This window comes from Diplotaxodon limnothrissa, linkage group LG15, assembly GCF_057381915.1.
Source record: "Diplotaxodon limnothrissa isolate DT_005_m linkage group LG15, D_limnothrissa_male_GT1.1, whole genome shotgun sequence".
Taxonomy (NCBI): Eukaryota; Metazoa; Chordata; class Actinopteri; order Cichliformes; family Cichlidae; genus Diplotaxodon; species Diplotaxodon limnothrissa.
Window position 1 is genome coordinate 15,154,188 of NC_140610.1, and position 23,218 is coordinate 15,177,405.

The 23,218-nt window shown below is 39.6% G+C and overlaps 1 protein-coding gene across 1 annotated transcript in view; it reads left to right on the forward strand.

The window, feature by feature from the left end:
* The window catches only part of kcnk3a (potassium channel, subfamily K, member 3a), a 45,169-nt gene extending 41,874 nt beyond the window's left edge, over positions 1 to 3,295 (forward strand). The window contains exon 2 of the mRNA XM_085372454.1: positions 2,379 to 3,295. Coding sequence (XP_085228580.1) covers positions 2,379 to 3,295 — 917 coding nt within the window. The remainder of the gene's footprint in view (positions 1 to 2,378) is intronic.
* The last annotated feature ends 19,923 nt before the right edge of the window (positions 3,296 to 23,218 follow it).

The following is a 23,218-nucleotide window of genomic DNA, read 5'->3' on the forward strand; positions in this document are numbered from 1 at the left end:
ATTGTTAACTAGAACTTTCACATTTCGTTTCATCACTACATAAGAAATGTTGCCACAGATTTTCAGTCCAGTTCTCTTGTATTTTGTCGGGTCTCTGCTGGACTTTTTCCTATTTATTCATAAGGTCCTAATTTTTAGATACTGTTCATCTGTTGTCAATAGTTTTTTGGGCCTCCCACTTTCACTGCCACGTCACTTTTCCAGTTTCCTCTGATTTCTAAGGACACATTGCACAGCAAGTGTGCCAAGTTTAGCTAGAAGCTCCCCAGCTCTTTGGGAATCACCCAAGGGGATTCCCAAAGAGCCGGGGAATCAGCTGGGTTATTGTTGTCATTTTTCATAGATTCAGCTAAAGCAATGGGAACAAATTGTGTTTTTACAGGTACAAAGATTGGGCTGAAAATGTAAAAAAAGAAAAAAAAGGAGCCAGTGTGCAAAGAAAAACTTTGAAAGACTTGACAGGAAAGCCTGGCTTCATGGAAGCAAAGTGTAAAGAAATTAAAGCTGACTCAAGACTTTTGAACAGTATATTGTAAGAACTGAATACAGCATGCAGGACGAGGTATAGCAGTAAGGTTGAAACATGTTAGTGAAAAGAAAGATTTAAATATCCTCAAAGGAATGGAGCGTGACTGGAACAGAGAGTTAACAACTTACGTTGTGTCCTTTAAATGGTTAATAAAACAGCAACCAGTTTGCTTAGTTAGCTCTGTAATCGCTTACAGAAAGCAAGAGAAAAATGGTTCTAATAGGTAACATTACAAACTTAGTTTTTAAAAGATTAACATTATAGACGGCTGAAATAGAGAGCTAAATGTACTGAATAAATAGCTGGCCAGATAACATGGATAAACAGCTAAAAGTGCTGATTAAATGTTTAAAATCGTTAATTCAAATTATTAAACTGTTTAAGCAGTTTGCTAGAAGTAATGGCTGAAAGCAAATAACAGTCACGGAGAACAGCTGGAAAAATTATTGCAGGCCTAATGGATAAACTGTTGAAAGACCTAAAAGTAAATTATTTAACCATCCCAACCAATAAGTGATGGAATAATAGTACGTGTGCTGCACCAGGAATGCTAATTTTATTCAAGTTTAAAAGCACTCCCGTGCAGATATTAAGCTCAACCTAAGGTCATCATTTGTCCCGAGACTCAGTCTCTTACTTAGAAAAGACTGCAGTCAGAGGTAATTTCTCTGTCTTTGGAAAATGTGATAAATGTCTTTGTGGGGATGAGATTAAAAATAGGCAAAGCCACAAAGAAGCAAGATGTCCTCGCACTCGGAGAACAGGTCAGGTTTTTCCTTCTACTGAGAGATCCATCAGTCGTAATGACTCTCATTTTGGCGGCACAACTGGGAAAGCTTTAAACATATTTGGCACCAGACAGACAGATGGTTCAAACGCACGGATCAGCACGGCAAAAGAACCAGAGCCAGAAGAATTAAATCAACCCAGGAGTAATTACATTCAACTATTGGTCAGCCCGTTCCACTTCCCCAGCCTGTTGTTATCGGGGACGTCATCTTTCCGTCCCGGCGCGCAACAGGTCCTCATATTGGGAACATATTTCACGCTGTAATGATGTTGCTTGCGAGGGAGTCATATCCTGCTGGGCAATAATAATGAGAAGATGATGTTATGACACAAAAGGCTGACAATTAACCTGAAAATACATCCTGAAATTTGGGAGCTCCATGCTCTGTATCTTTACAAAATCTCTGAGTCAGGCCATAAAGTAGGAGGTAGTGTGTGCTTGCAGGTCATTTCAGTGAGTACACATCTCCCTGACAGTATGTTTTTACAGTAAGTGGTTTATCAGCTGCTCTCTGTTTTATGGGGGATAAATTACAGGAAAATTTTCTCCCACTTTTTGATATATTTTGTGCCATAGATACTTTTTTGGGGGGCTTTGACTGTTAACGGCCACAATGCTAACGAGTTTCTATACCATGTGGGGCAAAAAGTGGTGTTATAGAAACAAACAAAAAGACCGGTATGTTCACACTACCCTACGGTGTCCTGTTTATTTGATCTGGAAAATGTTGAGTCCTAATTAGGTGCAAATGTACTCATTAGTTGAAGCCACTCTGCGGACACCGATTGTCAATGAATTATTCAAGCTCTCTCTCTCTCCTGTACACGACATCAATACTCGGCTCTTCCCGCCACACCGCTGTGCATTCTCATCTCCAATTGCATACTGCCGCTGTGAAATGAAGGGTTTTTGAATTCATCAGAAGAGCTGCTCAGAGAATACAAATCATTCATATCTTTCCTGCCTCCAGCCTTCTCTTCTCAGACCCCTGTCCTCTGCACTGCAGATTTAATTAGTTCTGCCCCAGTAACCCTGCTTCTTTCTCCCTTCTTCCCTCAGGTTATGGCCATGCAGCCCCGAGCACAGATGGAGGGAAGATGTTCTGCATGCTTTACGCCCTCCTGGGCATCCCTCTCACCTTGGTCATGTTCCAGAGCGTGGGTGAGCGGATCAACACCTTTGTCAGGTACCTGCTCCACCGCCTGAAGAAGTGCCTTGGAATGAGGCGCACTGAGGTCTCCATGGTCAACATGGTGACCATCGGTTTCATATCCTGCATGAGCACGTTATGTGTGGGCGCAGTGGCATTCTCCCACTTTGAGGGGTGGAGTTTCTTTCACGCCTTCTACTACTGCTTCATCACGCTCACTACCATCGGCTTTGGGGACTATGTGGCGCTGCAAAATGAGCACGCTCTGCAGAAGAAGCCGCAGTACGTGGCCTTCAGCTTCATCTACATCTTGACAGGTCTGGCCGTGATTGGAGCGTTCCTCAACTTAGCAGTGCTGCGCTTCATGACCATGAACGCCGAGGACGAGAAGAGGGATGCTGAACAGAGGGCTCTACTGGCACATAACGGTCCGGCAGGCGGACACATCAACTGCTCCGTAGATCCGGCCTCTCCTTCTTCCACGCATTCTGGGTTTGTCGGCGGAGGGAGTGCGATCGGAGGAAGCGGAGCGGCAAGCCGGGGTCTGCGTAACGTTTACGCTGAGGTGCTTCATTTCCAGTCCATGTGCTCCTGTCTTTGGTACAAAAGTAGAGAGAAGCTGCAGTACTCCATACCTATGATCATCCCCCGCGACCTCTCCACTTCAGACACCTACATGGAGCAGGGAGAGGCTTTTTCCAATCCCCTTCACTCTAACGGCTGTGTATGCTGTCTGCAGCGCCACTCGGGCATCAGCTCAGTGTCCACGGGGTTGCACAGCATCAACACCTACAGAAGACTCAATAAACGCAGATGTTCCATCTAGAAACCCAGAGGACTTTGTGCATTTAGATGAAGTCCCACTTGAAGTGAGGGAGAGCCCTCCTACTGTGGTGCGAGATTAGTTGTGGACACCAAGGGAACTCTATTTGCATCCTGAAGAGATGTTGGACTCTAGACGTTTGCCTCTTTCTGGCACTGAAGAGGATGCATCCTTCAGACTCCAGCCATGTATTTAACTTCCATTAATTAAGCACAAACCATTTAGCGCTAACATTGTTACTGATGTTACAGAGAAATGACGCTAATGGTTGTTTTAGAAGCATTCGTTACACAACTATTGCTGTTAGAAGACAGGGGGAAAAAACCACGTGCATCTCTCTGCACCTCTGAATATCGAGTATCTTAATATTGAACTCAGTATTTTCTGTGCTCATGAGGCGGAACTTTGTTTGAATATGAAAAGGGACAAAATACACTGTGAGACACACTTAAGTAGGGTGTACTAACTGTATAAAATCCCTGCCAAGATATATTTTATTGAAACAAAAAACAACTTAAATCCACATTTTCCAAAATAAATCTTTGGTTGTAAGGAGTATGGTCACTTCAGTGAAATTAAAGCTTGTATATATTTGGACACTAGTAGGTGTTATTGAGGGAAAACCTATTTTTTCAGTGAACGTTTAAAAGATAATTGATCTCAGTGTCTCCTGTGTGTCTACAGTTCAAGTTTAAACCAAACTTTCTGCTCTGCTAACTACTTTATTTTCTCCATCCATGAGATTAAACCACCGTGTAGGTGCTTAAATGACTGAGAATGATTGAGCAGGTTTGCTGAAGAACATTTTGGGGATCAAACCTGCGACAGTGTCTTCAACCACTAAGGCCTCCCTGACAGCCCATTCAGACTTCACTGCAAAGCGCTGTGAATTTCTTTTGCAAAGTTTCTTCGTGTGCATCAAACTATCTTATGTACATGTTGCTTGTCATATGTTTTCATATAGAACAACTGTATTCCCATAGTCTAAATCAGAGCATGCAAGCTCACTTACGTGTAGTGGAAAGGCATTACTCAGTGCTGCACCTTAGAGGACTGTCGTACACGCTTTCATACACTGGAGAACCATTTTTTTAATGGAGTCACATTATGTTGGCGATACACCCCAATTAACTCCTCCCACTTTACTACACAGAAATGTTGAATTCAGTACCGATGGCTGAGAATATCAGGCGTCCACCTCACTTACTGATGGCCTCACAGTTTGCACCTCATGCACTTATGGAGTCTTTGCTCCAGCCCCGTCTAAACGCACTTGGCTCAGCTAGCTGAGGCCTTTATGCAGTGCTCACTTTTGCTTCAGTCCTCTCTGAAAGAGTTTTCTTACATAATCTTTAGCTTATCATATTTTAGTTTAGTAGTTTTACTTTACAGAGTGTCACATTTCATCCTTTTTTTGTACTGGAATGTTCTCATTAACTGCAATATGCCTGTTAACATTGTTCAGCATCTCTTTTGAACCGAGTGATGAACAGTCAGCTTTGTGTGTTACTATACATTAACATTATGTTTTTTCTTTAACTATAATAAAACATGATTTAATTAACATGGCTCTCATTTATTACTCTTGGACAGTGTCTTAAATTTGATCTTGATGCTTTTGGTGTATTATTTTAATTTTTAATCATGATATTGGTGTCGATCCAATACCAAGTAAATACAGATAGTAGTGTTGATACCAGTACTGATACCTTTAACCTATAAAGGCAGCTTATATATGGGAGAGCAGTGTCTCGTGATTTTTGAGATGAATCATCATCACTTGAAAATTCTGCTAACACATTTCAATTACCAATAAATCCACACAACAAAACATACTTTCCAGCTTTACATTTATTTTGAAAATACATGTAACGCAATTTTTTTGTGTACAGCAGAGGTATATTTTTTCATTGTATGGACTACACAGTCGCATCATCTCCATTCACTCCAATGAACCTTTTTCTATTTTTTGTTGCAGTAATGGCGGATCATGGAGCCTCATAATAGTTCAAATCAATGCATTCTATTCAAGAGCTCTGGTTAAGTGTCCAGACAAATCCTCACATATTTTACTGTATGTATACATATTGATGTAATCACATATACAGTTGTATCTGGTATGGTAATATAATAAATCAATATAGTTATAGATTTATAATTATCAAAATTTGACAGTTTGTTGTTTGCTGTTAAATACTGCCGTGACAAACCCAATTCTGAACGCTCGCTGACACAAGTGACTTACTCAGTGGCTCTGGGTGTAGCACCATATACCATTCTGACACCAAATTCACCATGTAACTGCCAGTGGCATCATTCAACAACCAATCACAACCAATTGGGGAATATATATTTGGTCACACCAGTGTCTAGGTTTGCGTTACTTTGGCCGAATAAAATGTAGTAGTTGAATATATTTATGTTGAAAAATATACCTTCATGAAAGGAAACAGAAAACTACATGAAAAATCAAGAAAGAGCAAGTTAGCAACAATGCTTTTATTCTAAATGACACCCATAGGATGGAAACGCGCTTAGAAAGACGTAAAAAAAATTGTTTAGCAGTTAAACATAAATGTAAACAACGTGGGATTTTAAATATTTAAAAATATGTAAATATTTTATAAGTGAGGAAACACATTCAGCATATTATTTTACAATTAAAGGATGGCGGTCTGTGTAAACATAATCTTTGTTTGTTTACAGGAAATCTCCCGCGATAATGTTAAATAATTTACCAGTTCAGATGATTTGTCTAAATGAAAACATAACCAAACCCTTTCCACCCTCTGAAGACAGATGTTACGTGTTGCTTTTCTTTGCTTTTGTATCAAGTTTTATAAAGTTGCTTAGAAATGTGCCCCTAACAATGCCACATAGTGACTTTTTTTTTTTTAGTTTTAAACATGACAAGCTGTCTTTTATTTTGAAAAATTAAAGCACTTTACCCAAAAAATATTACCCAATTTTTCTGCAATAAAAAAAAATTCTACACCCGTCTGTGTGCATATGGTTAAATGTAACTCATAGCAAATACTCAAATCATCCAGCATTAGAGCAACAAGAGACTCTGCTACACATACTCTGGTACAGCCTCCTGGGCAGCTACTGTATGCATGTTTTTCTACATTTATTCAGTATTCAGTGTGTTATAGATTGCAGGGGAAGTCAACACTCATTGTTCTTTGTACCTTCCAGGGATTTAATAATGAATGAGATGCCCTCAACAGTCACAGTGCAGATATTCATTGAGCTGAAAATTCCTAACAGCACAACAGCCGTTTTTTCTAAACCCAAAGAGAAAATATTTTACATATTAAAGTTGCTTCAATGCAGAATGGCTTTAATAAAATATGTATTTAATGCATCATAAACAAAATGCATTAGCTTCAGGAAAAAAAAGGCCTTTAGTTCCTGTTTAAGTTAAAGAAATTATCTTTTTCTATCTTAATTTGTTTTCTAGTATTTTTGGTTGTCAAAGATTTTCCTACTTTTGTTTCTACTTTGTGTTTTATCTCAATTTTGGCTTTATGGGTATTCAGAAAATAAGAGTACATCCAGATTTTTTTAAACACCCTATGTAGACAAAGCCTCAAATTTTTAGACAAATCCATTATGTTTAATGAATAATAAATCTATGTGACCCATGTTGCAAAAACTCCCTGAAACTGTATTTGACTGCCACCAGTCCTTTCATCACGACTAACTTTTCAGCCGTGCAGGCTTCAGTGACATGTTACATAACCAAAGTTAGGATGGGGTGACTTGCAGTGTATTCATCCGTTTTGAAAATTATTATATAACTGTCACAGTCACACCTTCACAGCTGCAAACCGTAAACTCTTCCGCTCCACTTCCAAGGAGAAAGTGCACAGATGATCAGCCGAGATCTTCTTGTTGTTCGTTACTTTCCATCCTTTAACCCTGCAAGTACTGACCTGCAGCACTGCACTCAGCACCACTCTGCAGTTCAGCAGTTTCTCTATACCTTGTCTTTATGTTCACATCACAGCATAAAAACACAATCAAGAAGCTGCAGCTAATTTAGAGATGTAGAGGTTTTCTTTTCCTTGTTACATTCTTTTAAGATAATCTAAAGGGTATATAAAGGGGTTAACGTTTACTAAGCTGCTTTTAGGTCTCAATTTCTGGGTTCTTCCCTTCCCTCCACCTTCCATGTCACTGGTTGTGGTTCAAGTCCTGCAGGCAATGGATGCCTTCCAGGGCCTACATACATTGGCTCTCCATCCAGTATTATGTTACTGTCCTCACCCATAGACCACTTTGAGAATGCAACATTCTTTAAGACATAAGTAATACATTCAGATTATAGATACAGTGGGGCAAAAAAGTATTTAGTCAGCCACCGATTGTGCAAGTTCCCCCACCTAAAATGATGACAGAGGTCAGTAATTTGCACCAGAGGTACACTTCAACTGTGAGAGACAGAATGTGAAAAAAAAATCCATGAATCCACATGGTAGGATTTGTAAAGAATTTATTTGTAAATCAGGGTGGAAAATAAGTATTTGGTCAATAACAAAAATACAACTCAATACTTTGTAACATAACCTTTGTTGGCAATAACAGAGGTCAAACGTTTACTATAGGTCTTTACCAGGTTTGCACACACAGTAGCTGGTATTTTGGCCCATTCCTCCATGCAGATCTTCTCGAGAGCAGTGATGTTTTGGGGCTGTCGCCGAGCAACACGGACTTTCAACTCCCGCCACAGATTTTCTATGGGGTTGAGGTCTGGAGACTGGCTAGGCCACTCCAGGACTTTCAAATGCTTCTTACGGAGCCACTCCTTTGTTGCCCGGGCGGTGTGTTTTGGATCACTGTCATGTTGGAAGACCCAGCCTCGTTTCATCTTCAAAGTTCTCACTGATGGAAGGAGGTTTTGGCTCAAAATCTCACGATACATGGCCCCATTCATTCTGTCCTTAACACGGATCAGTCGTCCTGTCCCCTTGGCAGAAAAACAGCCCCATAGCATGATGTTTCCACCCCCATGCTTCACAGTAGGTATGGTGTTCTTGGGATGCAACTCAGTATTCTTCTTCCTCCAAACAGGACGAGTTGAGTTTATACCAAAAAGTTCTACTTTGGTTCCATCTGACCACATGACATTCTCCCAATCCTCTGCTGTATCATCCATGTGCTCTCTGGCAAACTTCAGACGGGCCTGGACATGCACTGGCTTCAGCAGCGGAACACGTCTGGCACTGCGGGATTTGATTCCCTGCCGTTGTAGTGTGTTACTGATGGTGACCTTTGTTACTTTGGTCCCAGCTCTCTGCAGGTCATTCACCAGGTCCCCCCGTGTGGTTCTGGGATCTTTGCTCACCGTTCTCATGATCATTTTGACCCCACGGGATGAGATCTTGCGTGGAGCCCCAGATCGAGGGAGATTATCAGTGGTCTTGTATGTCTTCCATTTTCTGATGATTGCTCCCACAGTTGATTTTTTCACACCAAGCTGCTTGTCTATTGTAGATTCACTCTTCCCAGTCTGGTGCAGGTCTACAATACTTTTCCTGGTGTCCTTCAAAAGCTCTTTGGTCTTGGCCATGGCGGAGTTTGGAGTCTGACTGTTTGAGGCTGTGGACAGGTGTCTTTTATACAGATGATGAGTTCAAACAGGTGCCATTCATACAGGTAATGAGTGGGGGACAGAAAAGCTTCTTACAGAAGACGTTACAGATCTGTGAGAGCCAGAGATTTTCCTTGTTTGAGGTGACCAAATACTTATTTTCCACCCTGATTTACGAATAAATTCTTTACAAATCCTACCATATGGATTCATGGATTTTTTTTTCACATTCTGTCTCTCACAGTTGGAGTGTACCTCTGGTGCAAATTACTGACCTCTGTCATCATTTTAAGTGGGGGAACTTGCACAATCGGTGGCTGACTAAATACTTTTTTGCCCCACTGTACATTATGTAATTTTACAAAAAGCTTGCAAAAAGAAACAATTTAAATAATAATTAATCCTGAGAATGTGTTAATGGTTCTCTTTCTTTTGGCTTCTCCCTTGAGGGGTCGCCACAGCAGATCATCTTCCTCCATCTCACCCTATTATTAGCATCCTCCTCTGTTACACCAACCCTCTGCATGCCCTCCTTCACTAGACCCATGGAAGTCCCGTTTCCTCCTGGCTGGCACCTCCATATTTACTATCCTTTGCCCATTACATCCACCATTCCTCCTCTCCGCATGTTCAAACCATCTCATCCTTGCCTACTTAAGTTTGTCTCCAAACTGCGTCATTGTGGACCCTTTTAAATTTGGGCAGATAACTGAATTTATGCCACGCTGACTCATACAACTCTTGGGGAAACGTGGATGTGGAAAGCATGAATTGGGAATAAAGTGAGAGCTTTTTCAACACCTTTTTTTGTGTATGTGTTTTCATTGTGTATTTGAGGCTCTTCATGAGATCTTGGAACCATACTTGCTGGTCCTAGGTGTTCTCCACTCTTTGGGTGTAATTTATTTGTTTATCCAAGTGTTACGTCTCCTTGAGGGCAGGAGGTGATAACACAACAACTCTGGAAACCCGGTACAGGTGTTATAAAAAGTTTAATAGCAGTGCTCTCACAAAATAAGTAACCCAAATTCAAACAACAAATGTGGGGGAGAAAGGGACACCAAAAAGACAAAAACAAAACTTAGCTGAGGTATTATCCTACAAAAACAAAAACAGGGGGGAAAGACCCTAAACCTCAACTCAAAACCAGCTCAAAATTACATGGGTGGCACCAACCTACTTACCTAGTGTTTCTAACAAAAAGACTCTACGTGAGTAAGTGTATGGGGTCCCCAAACCTAGTCCACTTTACTCCCACCACAACTATCAAACAAAAGAAATACAGCCGAGGCACTTTACACATGTGCCAAACAATTCGAAGGAGGGAAGAGAGCCACGCCCAGCCACAGGTGAGTCTCCTTATCAAGGTGTGCCCTCCTGGTTTGTCCAATCAGGGTCTCCCTCATCTAATTAGTTGGAGATCCCCAAATTGACATCAGCCTGCAGTCTGCGTACCTAAGGGAATGGCAAACAAAAGGAGAGGAAAAGAAAACATGCAGCCTGCAGACACGTAACACCAAGCAAACAAAAAATATACATAATAAGGATTTAGATGGGGGTTTTTTTTAATTACACCGATGATGTCTAGGTCTCAAAAACTCATGTAGGAGATATGATAGACTTGGCACAAACTGTGTTCTCTTAATAGGTTTGCAGGGATTTAATTACAATTGAGTTGACTGGCTGTACCAGAAACTGTACTGTACAGCCACTAAACTTTAACTGTGTTGTTTATTATAGACTGTACTTTCCGTCCATCATGTTTTATGGCTCAGCCCCACCAAGATAAGGTGGTTGCCAAGTGATTGCATTTAACTTTTTTGCTTTTAGCACCAATTACAAATAGTTGTGGTGACCAGCTGGTCACTCGGAGTCTGGGTGTGCAACAACCTTATCTTCTGTGAATTCAGCACAGATAATCACTGTATTATTACAAACTGATTGGGCATATTCATCAACTTGACTGATAGTGGACTGAGTCCACCTTATTGGAGTTTTATCGCTGTTTGACACACCAAAGTAGGTTTGAAGATGGCAGATAACTCAAAGGGATTGCAGCCCTGGTCCTCGTGTTTGAATCAAATATTTCAAGGGTAACAAGATCACAATTTCACTGCACACAGTTGCATTAATTTTATTTGTGTTGTTGGTCTCCAACCACTGTTTCCTGCTGTGACTGTAGCATTAATAATGAGCTCAGCTGGCCTTTCATAATTGCTTCATTTATTTCTCACAGTGCTGTGGTTGGGTCCATCATTGCTTCTTGAAGAATAAACAAGCAAAAATGTGCTACTGACGAGACAGTTTCTTAGCCTATCGTTTTCCATTTCCTCGTGTTTATCGTCCTCTATCATTCTTTATTGGCAACTGCTGCCTGACTGATTCATCTGAGAGAAGTCCAGCCCTCTTTATTTTTCCCCGAAAGTAATCATTTGTATTAATGATAAGATCCTATTACATATACAATTTGGAACGATGTGTCCTCCTTTTCGATTGAACTGTAAAATTTTCTTTTTCCCCCACACTGCTTCATAGGAATGTTTCTGGTTTGAAATCATTGTTAAAAAAGAAAGTCTAGCATAGGTTTACAAAATCTGCATGTAATGTTTGTGGTAATTTCCAAATTAACAAAAGAAATAGTGCAGAAATAAATTAGTTAAATGCATCAATGATTAAATACATAGCAAAAACATAATGACATAATGTCAGTATGTTTTTGCTATGTATTTAATCATTGATGCATTTAACTAATTTATTTCTGCACTATTTGGTGAAATGGACCAACGCAATTCGGAGACAAATTTATGAACAAAACCCAATGAGTATTTTTGGGACTGTGGACACAATCAAAGAAAACTACAGAATATGACAGGAAGCGTCCACAGAGTTATGAGCTTTTCGAGGACACAAATACCATCTGACAGGCTGCAGTTCTTCATGGTTGGACGGCCAAGCTTCACAAAAAGAGCACAAGAAGACTTCAATCTGAGGTGATGCTAACATCAAGCCATTACTTACTTTCCATTACTTACGTTCATACTTTTGTGTTACATGAACATAACAAAAGGACGTATCCTTCTCACCTCAGATAACATTAACATTGTTAGAAATGAGCAGCATGTTAAGACAATACAGGTGGACTAAATATGTTACAGTGTAATTAGACAGTAGGTACAGAACAGTAATGGCCTTCTCTGCAAGGCTGCTCTACGCTGCACTCAAGAATATAATCGGCATGCTGTGAAATCCAGGCGCTGATTTTTGAAAGGAGCTGTCAGCAGAGAAAAAAACCATCAAACTGAAGCCATTTCTCAAAACATCTGAAGGCATTTGTACCTGAAAATTGGTCACGTTTTATATATTTTGTTGTCCAGCATTTATAAAAACGCTATTCCACATTATCACCTCCTTCCTTGTTCTCCCGCATTTGCTGTCACTATTGTCTCCTGAGATTGGCAACTTGTAGAATAAACTAAAATTATTCCAAAGAATAGCATCTGGATGAGTCCTTTTCAGGCATGGCAGAGCATATTCAAAGAAATAAATAAAAATGAAGAGGGCGTACGTTCACCACTAAATGTCTAGCATTCAGTTCCTCTCACATCTCAGTCGCATTGCATTGCACGAGGCCAACTCATTTTCACAGGAAGCTGAAAATACAGCCGTCTGCCAGGACCCTTATCTCACAAGTGGAAAATGCCATTAATGTCCTACTCCGCTCCCTGCTGTTAATCACATAGAGAGGAAATGTCTTCTTATGTGCAGAAAACCATCTCCTTTGACAAAAGCAGTAAGCTGTTGTGCATTACTGAATGACATGTCAACATTACAAATTACAGACACTTTCCTGTCCTTTTTAAATTTCTTGTCAGCCAGCGTGTGGTATTTAATGTTTTAAACACTTACAACTTTGGTGTCAGCTACCAAACAAGTTGACGGCTATATAGTACATGCATGGCATATGTTCAAGAGGACAGTGGGTGGTTAAAAGGATTTCAAGCTGAACCTGTTGGTGATAGTTTTTGTGCTCAAGCTGTTTATTTATTTAACAGTTGTTCATTTAATGGTCTAATTAGTATGTTGACGTGACATTTGACTTTTGATTGCCTCTTCTTTAAGAGGATGCAACCAGCTGCAAGGTGGCTTAGCTCAGTTTGGCATAAAAAACTGTCAGCAAAAGGAGAAACAGCCTGCCTGGCTCTGTGCACAGGCAACAACATCTGTCAAACCAACACCAAACTCACTCACTGACTGTGTTGAAGCCTTCCATAAACCAAAGGACAAAAAAGGATTTGTAGCATGTTAGCTTAGGTGAGGTGGGTTTTAACTGAATTCCTAGTTCCTTAATGGTTAAACAAACAAGTTATAACTACAGACAGCATTGGAGATTTATTGTGTGATGTCATGCCACATTGCTTGAGAGTTATCCACCATATTGGAAGTGGTAAAAACAACAGCTGCTTGCAAGGGATTCCCCAACTGACTAGTTGCTGGAGACTTCTGGTTCTTGCTTGGTGTAAAGATGGTGGTACACCACAAAGCTATCTTACAAAACAAAACAAATCTTGCTTTTACTCACTTTTCTGGAACACGCTACATTTGACATGCGAGTTCCTGGAACGCAGCATTATTCACTTGGGTTTAGATTGTCACCATGACTGTTAGATGCCCACAAATGATTGACAAGTTGATGTCATGTGGTTAATTGTCACATGGCTGCAAAAGGTCTGTAAATGACGAACGTATCTACTGTGACGTTACCAGTTGGCTTCTGAAGTCCAATTTGGAAGCCTCAAGATGGGCCAAGAGTACATCCCATAGAAATCCATAATCCTCTCTGAAATAAGGACAAAAAAACACATAAACTGGACTTAACATTTTAATAAAGTTGATCTGCCCTTAAACTCATCAGGAATGTGTTAGCCAACCGGGGGCCATTGAACAAAAGTTTAAAGGGGAGTCCACATAGGAAGCAGTTTGCTCGTCAGCATTGCTTTATTGCTGATGGTTGGATCCAGGCTCTGCCTGTTTAAGTAATGTATTTGCTACCCTGTCATTTGTCAGTCAGCAATATCCTTTGCTCTCACTAGTAGTCACTTGTCTCAAAGTTGTGAAGGTTTACTTTTGAGTCGCCCACACTTATTCCACCTGTTAATTCTTGATGTCTTTGAATGTCATTGACTTTCTGTGGTCTTCAATTGATATAATAAGTGAACTGAATGAAAAATTCTGCATTGTTTATTCATAACAGAAGGGTTACCTTAATTGCCTTGTCTCTCTTCAGGCTGTTTGTTGTTACCAGTTTATTGATTGCTGACAGCAGCTGTGACAGTTAACCAATGATGACACTGCTAACATCATTAGTTTAAACAGACTGATGTTTAATTCAATACAACACTGGCTCTCGTTAATACTAAATATTATTCAGTAAATCAAAGAAGATTTTATATCAGTTGAAATTTCAAAGCTTTTTTAAAAAACAAATTTTTTTCAAATGTAAAACTTTGCTGAAAAGGTCAAAGTTGGAGGGGATTTTTTAATAATGAGACTAAAACAAGGGAAAATTTACAAGCTCATTTTAAGTGGGAGTCATTTAAAGGTCAAGATTGCACAAAGACTGACAGCGTTTTCATTCCTCCCACCAACACCTGGTGTCATGGTCCTGGGCCATGTGGGCCCAGTATTCTTAGTTCCTTGTATGTTTGTATTTCGTTCCTTATTTAGGCCATGTTTTCTGAGTTGCCCTGTTGTGTTGTTCCCTAAGTGTTTTCCCTTCATGGCTTTTACCCCCTGTGTGCCCCTCTGTGTATCTGTGAGCCCTCGTCTCTCCTTATGTTTTATTCCATGTTTCCCCTGCCCATTATGTCTAAGTTCTCCCCGTGCTCTCTCTCCCCCCTGTGTGCCCTCTATGTATTTATGAGCCCTCGTCTCCCTTTGTGGTTGTTTCATGTTTCCCCAGCCCGTTATGTCTGTGTTTTCCCCGTGCTCTCTCTCCTCCTGTCTGAACCTCTGTGCCTGTACATGTCATGTTCAGTTCACCCCGCCCTGTCTCGTTATGATTATCAGTGTCACCTGTGTTCCCCGTGTGTGCCCACTTTCCTCGTTTACCCTCTGTGTATTTCTGTCTGAGTCTCCCTCTGTTCGGCGTCGCGTTCTCCCTCATGTTGTGTGTTATCCTCCCCGTGGTTCGGTTCCTTGTACATCTCATGCTTTAGTTTTCCCAGTTTAGTTTATTTTGTATTGTTTCTCGTGGCCAGCAATAAAGCTGTGTTTTTTGAGTTTATCCCCGTGTCTGTGAATCTGCATCCTGGGTCCTTCTCCTGCCTGCCACACAACGTATCATGACACCTGGAGCTTTTCTGTGTATTTCAGCACATGAAATAATGACATGCTCGTCATTGTCGTGAGTAAACAAGATAACTCTGGCTTGCTATTTCTCTTTCCTCCTTTCCTGATGAATCGTTGTTTCTTGGCAAATAAATAATTCTAAGAATCCATGTACAGATGTGCATGTGTGACCTATCTGTCAAAATCAGTCACGAGTAAGTGCCTCAAAAATCGCAGACAGAATTTAATGCTACACATTTTCAAAAAAGAAGAAAAAAAAAGAACTTTCTCTTTGAAGTCAAAACACATTGGCCAGTTTCATGCTCATTTTACACCTGAATCAGCAGGACAGCAGGGCTGGTTTGAAGCGGCTGTGATGTGATTTTTAGGTAAAGGGAAAATGGCATTCAGCTACAGGGATGCTAGGGAGGGTCACATCTTATGTGAAGGTCTGACATTAGTGCTGTTATATAACTATGACCCCTGGCTCTGCCACTGCTGAGTCTGGTACAGTCAACCCCCAACCTTCCTATCTTTGCAGAAATCATTCTGCTTGCACGACTTCTGTCATGAGCCCAGCTTTCTGTCCAGTCAAGCTCTTGGCACTATCTGGGATGTTCTTCTGATTGGTTGAAGCTGCAACTGAAACGGGAACAAGCAGGAGAATGGGGCAGAGCTTTCAGAGCAATATTACTGATTTCACTGCAGTGAAACCATAAAAGCTGCATGAACTATGATGCCTAGTCTGCACCCAGCATGGAGTGGTTACACTTTATGTAGGCTTGTTTAAGCGATTATGCCTAAAAGGATTACTTTTTGGAAAAATATTGCAAGGAAAAATATCCATCACAAACAAAAATACAACATACATTATAAATAAGTTCAGTTTGCTCATACAACATATGTGGTTGCCTGCACAATTCATTTTCTGGTCAGATTTCCTTGCATTACGTGTTAAGTTATTTTGTCTAATGTATCAACTTCCTTGTATGGACGCCAAAATTTGGATTTTCATCTTTGTTTTTGTCCAAAATATTCTGAGTGACAGCTATCGAACTTCCTGCTAACTAACCACTTAAATCCTCTTTTCTGTCGAACCCTGGATGGTACTCTTGATTGCATCACCTGGGAGAACAGCTATACTGATCACTTTATTAGAGTTAAACGAAGCTGGACTCGGGGTGCCTCTGCGGTTGTTTGCTTTTGGGAGCTGAAGGAGCATTTAGATCCGTGCTTGGCTAATTATATCATTCTTAACAAGCAGACAAGCCTATGTGTGTAGTCACAAATGAGACTTTTGCTGATTAAAGTATCTGGTGTCAGTGGCTCTGTGTGAAGTCAGACATAATATATGACTAATGAGGAGGTTTGCCAGAATGATTTGATAGAAGAGCTCTGCAGCAGCACGATCAAAAGAGACATTCACAGCCATGAAACATCAAAAACCATGCATCCGAGGAGACAGAAGGCTTTGCAATTAATAATATACCCTTATACCTGAAGCTAATAACTCAATGTCTCAATTCAAGACTGTGGCAGCAGGAAGAATTTTAAATCGGTTTTAGAGCATCTCATGTTTGTATGTTCTTCTCTAATTCGTTTTTGCAGGAGTCTGTGATTGGGACAGGTAGCGCCGGTTTCACTACTAATATTGTTAGAATTAATATCCAGCTTAATTTAAATTGGTCTTGATGTATGTTTTGTTCTCCTTACCTATTCTAATCTTTCTCCAGTGTCACAGTGCATTGAGATCAAAACTGAAAAAGCAACACCAGCTTTTACAACAGTGGACAACAGAGCTGCAGGGAATCTCTGTCATATGTCAACCTTGGAAACTCAACTCCACTTTGACAGCCAAAAATAAATAAATAAAAAGTTTGTGTATGTGTGTTTAACATCCTTGCCACATTTGATCACAGTTCTGATTTACACAATTTTGAATTAGGAGATAACTTCTGGTGTGGAAACCGAGAGAGTGCCAAGTAGGGACTTAACATCTAGCACATTCTTCAAGGTCAACAAAATCTGACATTCAGTGACAAGCGGAGCACCACATGCTAGAGCAACAGGGAAAACCTGCATGCAAACAAGCTGCTCTCAGCTCTGTCCTCAGGGAGATTGGTATAAATTCAGTCTTTTTTCCACTTTTGCTCTTTTTCACTTTTACCGTATGTAAATGGGTGAAATGGGTGTCATATCACAGCCTTCATAACATCATTTCAGTTGCGCCCTTTTCTCTAGAAAGCTCCACTGAGAGCCTTGGAAATGTTTCTGACTTCAGGATGGATTAAGATCAAATTTGCAGTGCTGCTCTTGTGTCACTTGTGATTAGGTGTCCTCCAAGAAGATCTGCAGGAAAATTGGCCAGGCCCTTCTGTACACTGAACAGCCCAGCCATGTTGTGAAGCACCTCATTGGTTAGATAATCAGTCCAGATATGAGCTGATGTGACTGAAATCCATACGCAGTGCTGATTTAATATCAGGAACAAAGAAAATATAACCTATTTCTAGGCAGTGAATAATGATGTACTAACTGCAATCACACATAATCCTGTTTTACAGCACTGTTAAGGATTACGAATAAAAACATCAAACCCATATGACACAATCATATTTTTATTACTTCATCAAAATGTCACAGTGTTAAATGGACACTCTGAGCCTTCAGCGTTTTTTATAAGGATTCAGATTTTGATGAAGCTTCCTATGACCATAGATATGAAACTTTTGCATTCAAAAAAGAGGATCTAAGCATCACCCTTTCAGCCACTGAAAACTCCCCCCCCCCCCCCCCCCCCCCAAAAAAAAAAAAAACCAAACAAACAGAAAAACAAAAACAATCAGCAATATTAAAACTACTGAGAGGCATTGCACCCTAATCCCCGATAAGCCCCCACCAGTCACAAACCGATCATGACAAACAGGGGAGGCAACTTCATATTAAATTTTAAAAAAGAAGTGTGAGTTTATGAGTTTGAAATTGGTGAAATCGTGCAAAATCACAATCCAAATATCAAACAAAATACCATGGCTGCCAAGCACCAGAAACTGGGCTCTTTTACTTTACTTTACTTTACTTTACTTTACTTTACTTTAAAATAATCGCCCAAGTGTTGCTGAAGTATGAAGTAGTCATATTTACTTTAAAATGCACAAACAGCAGACAGACAGGGAGGAAGTTAGTAATTGAATTTTCTAATTTCCCACTGCAGATCAGAGAGGACTGTCAAGTGTTCTCATAAGAAGAGCCAATTAAAATCAAATAATGGATTCATAATACATGATTAGCCCAAAACAGCACCACACCTCTGAGTTCTTAATGTGAAGTGGATCTGATGCAAAATAAAGGCGAATAATACAAATCCAATCCCTCACGTGGAAACCAAAGGGTGGATTTTCTTCAAGTACTATTTGCTCAAGGGCCTCTTCAGGTCACTCAGGGACTTGAGAGAGCCCCGGTTCTGGCTACTAGAACAATGAGTACTGCTGGAGAGAGACTGCATAACCAGTGACATCTCTCAGTGGCTGATACATAATCACGACAACTGTCCTGCTGTGCTGCTGATACAACAGATATTAGAGAAGACGAGTGGACAGGCGAGACAGAGGGTCGCAGGTCAGGACTGTCTGTGTCAGAGATTTGGGGGTTTTTATTGTTATTTTAAAATATGCAGCATTTTATTAAAAAATGGCAAATGGCATTTTTTGCCATTAAAAATGTGCAAACCAAACAGTAAATTTGCTGTGAGAGAGGAAATGACACAACCTTTAGTTTGTGTGCCATTACAAAAACCATGAAATTACGCAAAGATTTTACTTCTAATTTGCATTGAACACACTTTAATGTAATCTGTCAGAACAGATAATATTAAAGCCTGTCCTCTATGATTTAGTCCTGGTTATGAAAGTGGCCAACTCAGATTATCGCAACTCGCCTTCAGACAAAGAATCTGTACCCACGGCCAAATATGGACGAATTTCTGATCTCACATGTGTTGCTGTTAGCCCTGCTCTAACATGCAAAAGCAGTGAATAATGCTTCAGACATTTAAGTAGGTTTAAATAGGCTTCCTAGAGTTCCAAAGTGGAAACTTAACCTTTGTTCTTGAATTAACTTCTGTGTTTATTTGACCTTTCACTCACTCATAAGATTTCTCATATGGAAAGAATGATATTTAAAAGCATGGCTCTGTCTGGAAGTCTTCTTCTGCACAATTCGAGGTATCTGTTGTATTTTCCATTCTCAGTATTCAACGCTCATGCAATAAATTTCAGTCCAATAAACTGATGTTTAAACAATGTCAGACTCTACAACACAACTAAAGCACAAGCCTAAACCCTTTTTTAGCGCAACTAACTACACTCAATAATAAGGAAAATGACACTGACATTTTTCTGAAAATAACTTAAATATGTTGAATTTAATTGGCCCAATCAGAATCATATATCATTTGTGGAAAACACCGAGTGAAACTTTGATGCTGATGTGCAGTCTTGTGCCTCCGTACAGATGGTACTTCATGAAAAGAGGAACCAACTGCATCAAATACAGTATCAAATACAAAAGTGGAAACGTATTTTAGACCCACTACTAAAGAATAAACTCCATTGAAGTAGAAGTAGAAACACTGGCATGGTCTTTAGCTATTTAACCTAAAGTGAAAGTATGACTTTTACTAAGTAACTGAATCATAATTATTTATCACTGCTGGGAAGAGGATTTATTCTGGAAAACCTACTTTCAGTCTTTTTAAAATTGTACTTGAACTTTAGCATTTAACTGAGGCCTGTGAACATTGCACAGCCTGACCTTGATGTGAATTTGCTGGAAAGATTGTTCCATCATGTTAACGTGCACCTAAATCCAGACCAGACTGCCAAAACTTCTGCTTTCATAGAGGTGCTCACACTTCCTGATTATCAGTTTTTCAAGTGGAATTGATTAACATGGCGGCGAGATGGTATGGCGTGGACATTCTAAAACTGCCACAGCGTCTACAAAAATGCATCGACTGAAATGGTGATTATGTAGAAAAATAAATAATTCTTCAACCTTTTAAATTATGTAAGTATTATAGAAAATAAATGTTTTTTTGAATTTCTAAATAAAAAATAGGAGACTTTACTTTTGGGATTGTCCCCGTAGTTTGTCACAAGGCTTTGTAGAGCAAAAACACAATACCTCAGTAAATTTATATTTTATTATCTTCAATTCTAGGTCCAGTACATCTCAACAACTGACTCAAGGCACTTTATATTGTAAACACCCTACAATGGCAAGAAAAAAACTCCAAACATCAGACAATCTCTAATGAGCAAGGACTGGGCAACAGGGGGAGGAAGAGCTCCCTTTTAGGAAGGAGAAGAGGAGAAGACACCTCCTGCAGAAAACTGCAAAAAGAAGAAGAAGAAAGAAATAAGTTGCTGAAGTTTTAAAGCTATTAGCAGAAAGTGGAGCAGAAGTAGAAAGCAGAACGATGTAGAAATAGTTAAAGTATCAATACATTCACATTACTTGAGTAAATGAAGTGAGAAGTGATGGACAAACAATAAAGTTTCATTATTGAAAAGTTAAAAAAATACTAAAGTAGTTTGTAGTTTACCAAGTGAATGTAGAGATGGTCTGAGTGGTAGTAATACTAATAATAAGAGAGGCATCCACTTTAACAGATCAAGTGATATTAAAAAAAAAACACTAGCAGTTTCTATTTAATCTAAAAGTTTTAAAAGTATGTGTCAGGGTACCACTGCTCAGTAATTAAAAACAACAACTTGCAGTTCAGTCCACAATGACACATTTTTGCCTCATTTACATGTTTTAAACTGTGAAAGAGATGAAGAGGTCTGTCCTTTCCATCAAGCGTCATACAACAGGCTCTTCATGACTAAAGCTGAGTTAGTACTGTATGTCAGCAGCACACGAGTCGTGATGGTTTCCAGCTGATGTTCTTTCTAGTTCCACCTTACACTGAAAAAAAGGCCATGTTGGATTTACTTGATTCAATAGTGGACATTGGTTGCACACAAATGTTTTGCTTTGGCAGAAACTTAAACAACTGAGTTAAGTCAACACAACTTTTTCATATTCAGTAAACCTGTGCATTTTGTGTTCATAAAACGCGATTGAAACATGTTCAGATGAAGTAAGTTGAGCTCTTGGAATATTTTAATCCTTCACAATTATGTCATTTTATTTCAACACTATTCAATAACTTTTACCCCAATACTACTTGGTCACTTAAATACTACATGCTGTCTTCATATTACATAATGTTCAACAAAGTCTAAATCCTGGTTACCATAAAAATTGAATGGGTCTTCAACAACTACCATCCTTCTATCTTTATCCTGGTTGCAGGAGGGCTGGGAAATAACCCTGAAGTGATGGGTTACAAGGCAGGGTACACCATGGACAGCTGACCAGTCTATCACATAGAAACAAACAACCATTTACACTTACATTTACAGGTAATTTAGAATCACCAGTTAACCCTAACTCTAATAACTGCGGGAGGAAACCAGAATAGCCAGAGAGAAACCTGCAAACTAGCCAGAATGTGGATTTGAACACAGAACCTTCTTACTGTGAAGCAACAGCACTAACCACCATGCAAACAATCTAGGAAATGTAGGAAAGCTATGATTTCCTGTATTTGATGCAGAATTTTTTTGTTTTTGTAATAATACACAATAAATAGCAATAGCATGCGCGTGGTGTGTGTGTAGTTGCCTGCCTCTTATAACTCCAGTGATTTTCCTGCAGTTTGAAATCTTGTGCGATCTTGTGAATTTCATGAGTTTAGCAACTAACCACTCTTCCTAGATTGTATCATGTCGTCTCAACAAGAACAAATTAAGTTGTTGAATTTCGTACAGATTCTTCATGATTTAATTACGTTCATAGAAACATGAAATTATTGTGTTCAAATTACAAGTTAGACTTTTTTAATGTAACAACCACCCAATTTACTTTTTTTGGTATACTAAAAAAAGTAGAGGTGGCTGCTCGACTTGACTGAGATGGATGCCTTCCTGAAACCACGATCTAAAGAGCGCGAGTCTGAAACCCGTGCAGTGTCGCGGGATTTAACATTGATATATTATTGACTTACTTCACTTCAACATGATATGAACAATTTAATCTAGCCTCTCTGCATATCATGTAGTTTCTACACTATGTAGTTACACTTAACTTTAAAGCATGAGGCAATTGTGTTAAATACACGCAAGATGCTTACGTAAATCCAAGTGCTGGCCAATCCCTTTTTTTCAGTGTAACAAACCGTTCATCCCAGACAGCGAGAGGACCTTGTGGGAATATCTCTGTCTGTGTTGGGAATAGCAGTTATTGTTGTTTTTAATGATTCACAATGATTCCTGGCCTGTTCCACGAAGGTCGAGAAAGAGCTGTCTAAGCCATTATGTTCAGCCGCACAGAAAGCAGTGCACATGCAGGGTTGTGTTTACACTTCATTCATCCAGGTGAGCTTTGTTTGAGGACTGTAAATGGATTCCAAGAGAGGCTGCGTAGATCCACTTCACCTGGGCCCACTGCATGTGAAGGAAGGCTCAAAGTTTAAACTACTTTCACCTGGGGAGGGCTCAGTCATTGCTTTATTTTTCCTGTTATAATTATTGGATTAGGTAACAGACAATAAAAACGATTGATACTGTCCCAGTAGACAAAATGACCTGGAGATAAATATAGCGTTTAATCTTTCTATTTCTGGTTTATTTCTGTCTCTTAAATGAGGTCACAGCCTGCATCACAACATATTCCTATAGCTCCATAAAGTAATGAGACCACTTATATATTCTGTCGGGCCCCTGATCAAACTAGTTCATTAGTCTACTTATTGACTGTGGCAAAATTGGTATGGATTTCCACAAGGTGATAGGGTTAAGGGATTGATTAAGTGATAGTGCTGAAAGAAAATGAAAACACAGACAAAAGCAAATAAATTCATTCATTCTGTTTCTGTATTGGATAATACACAAACA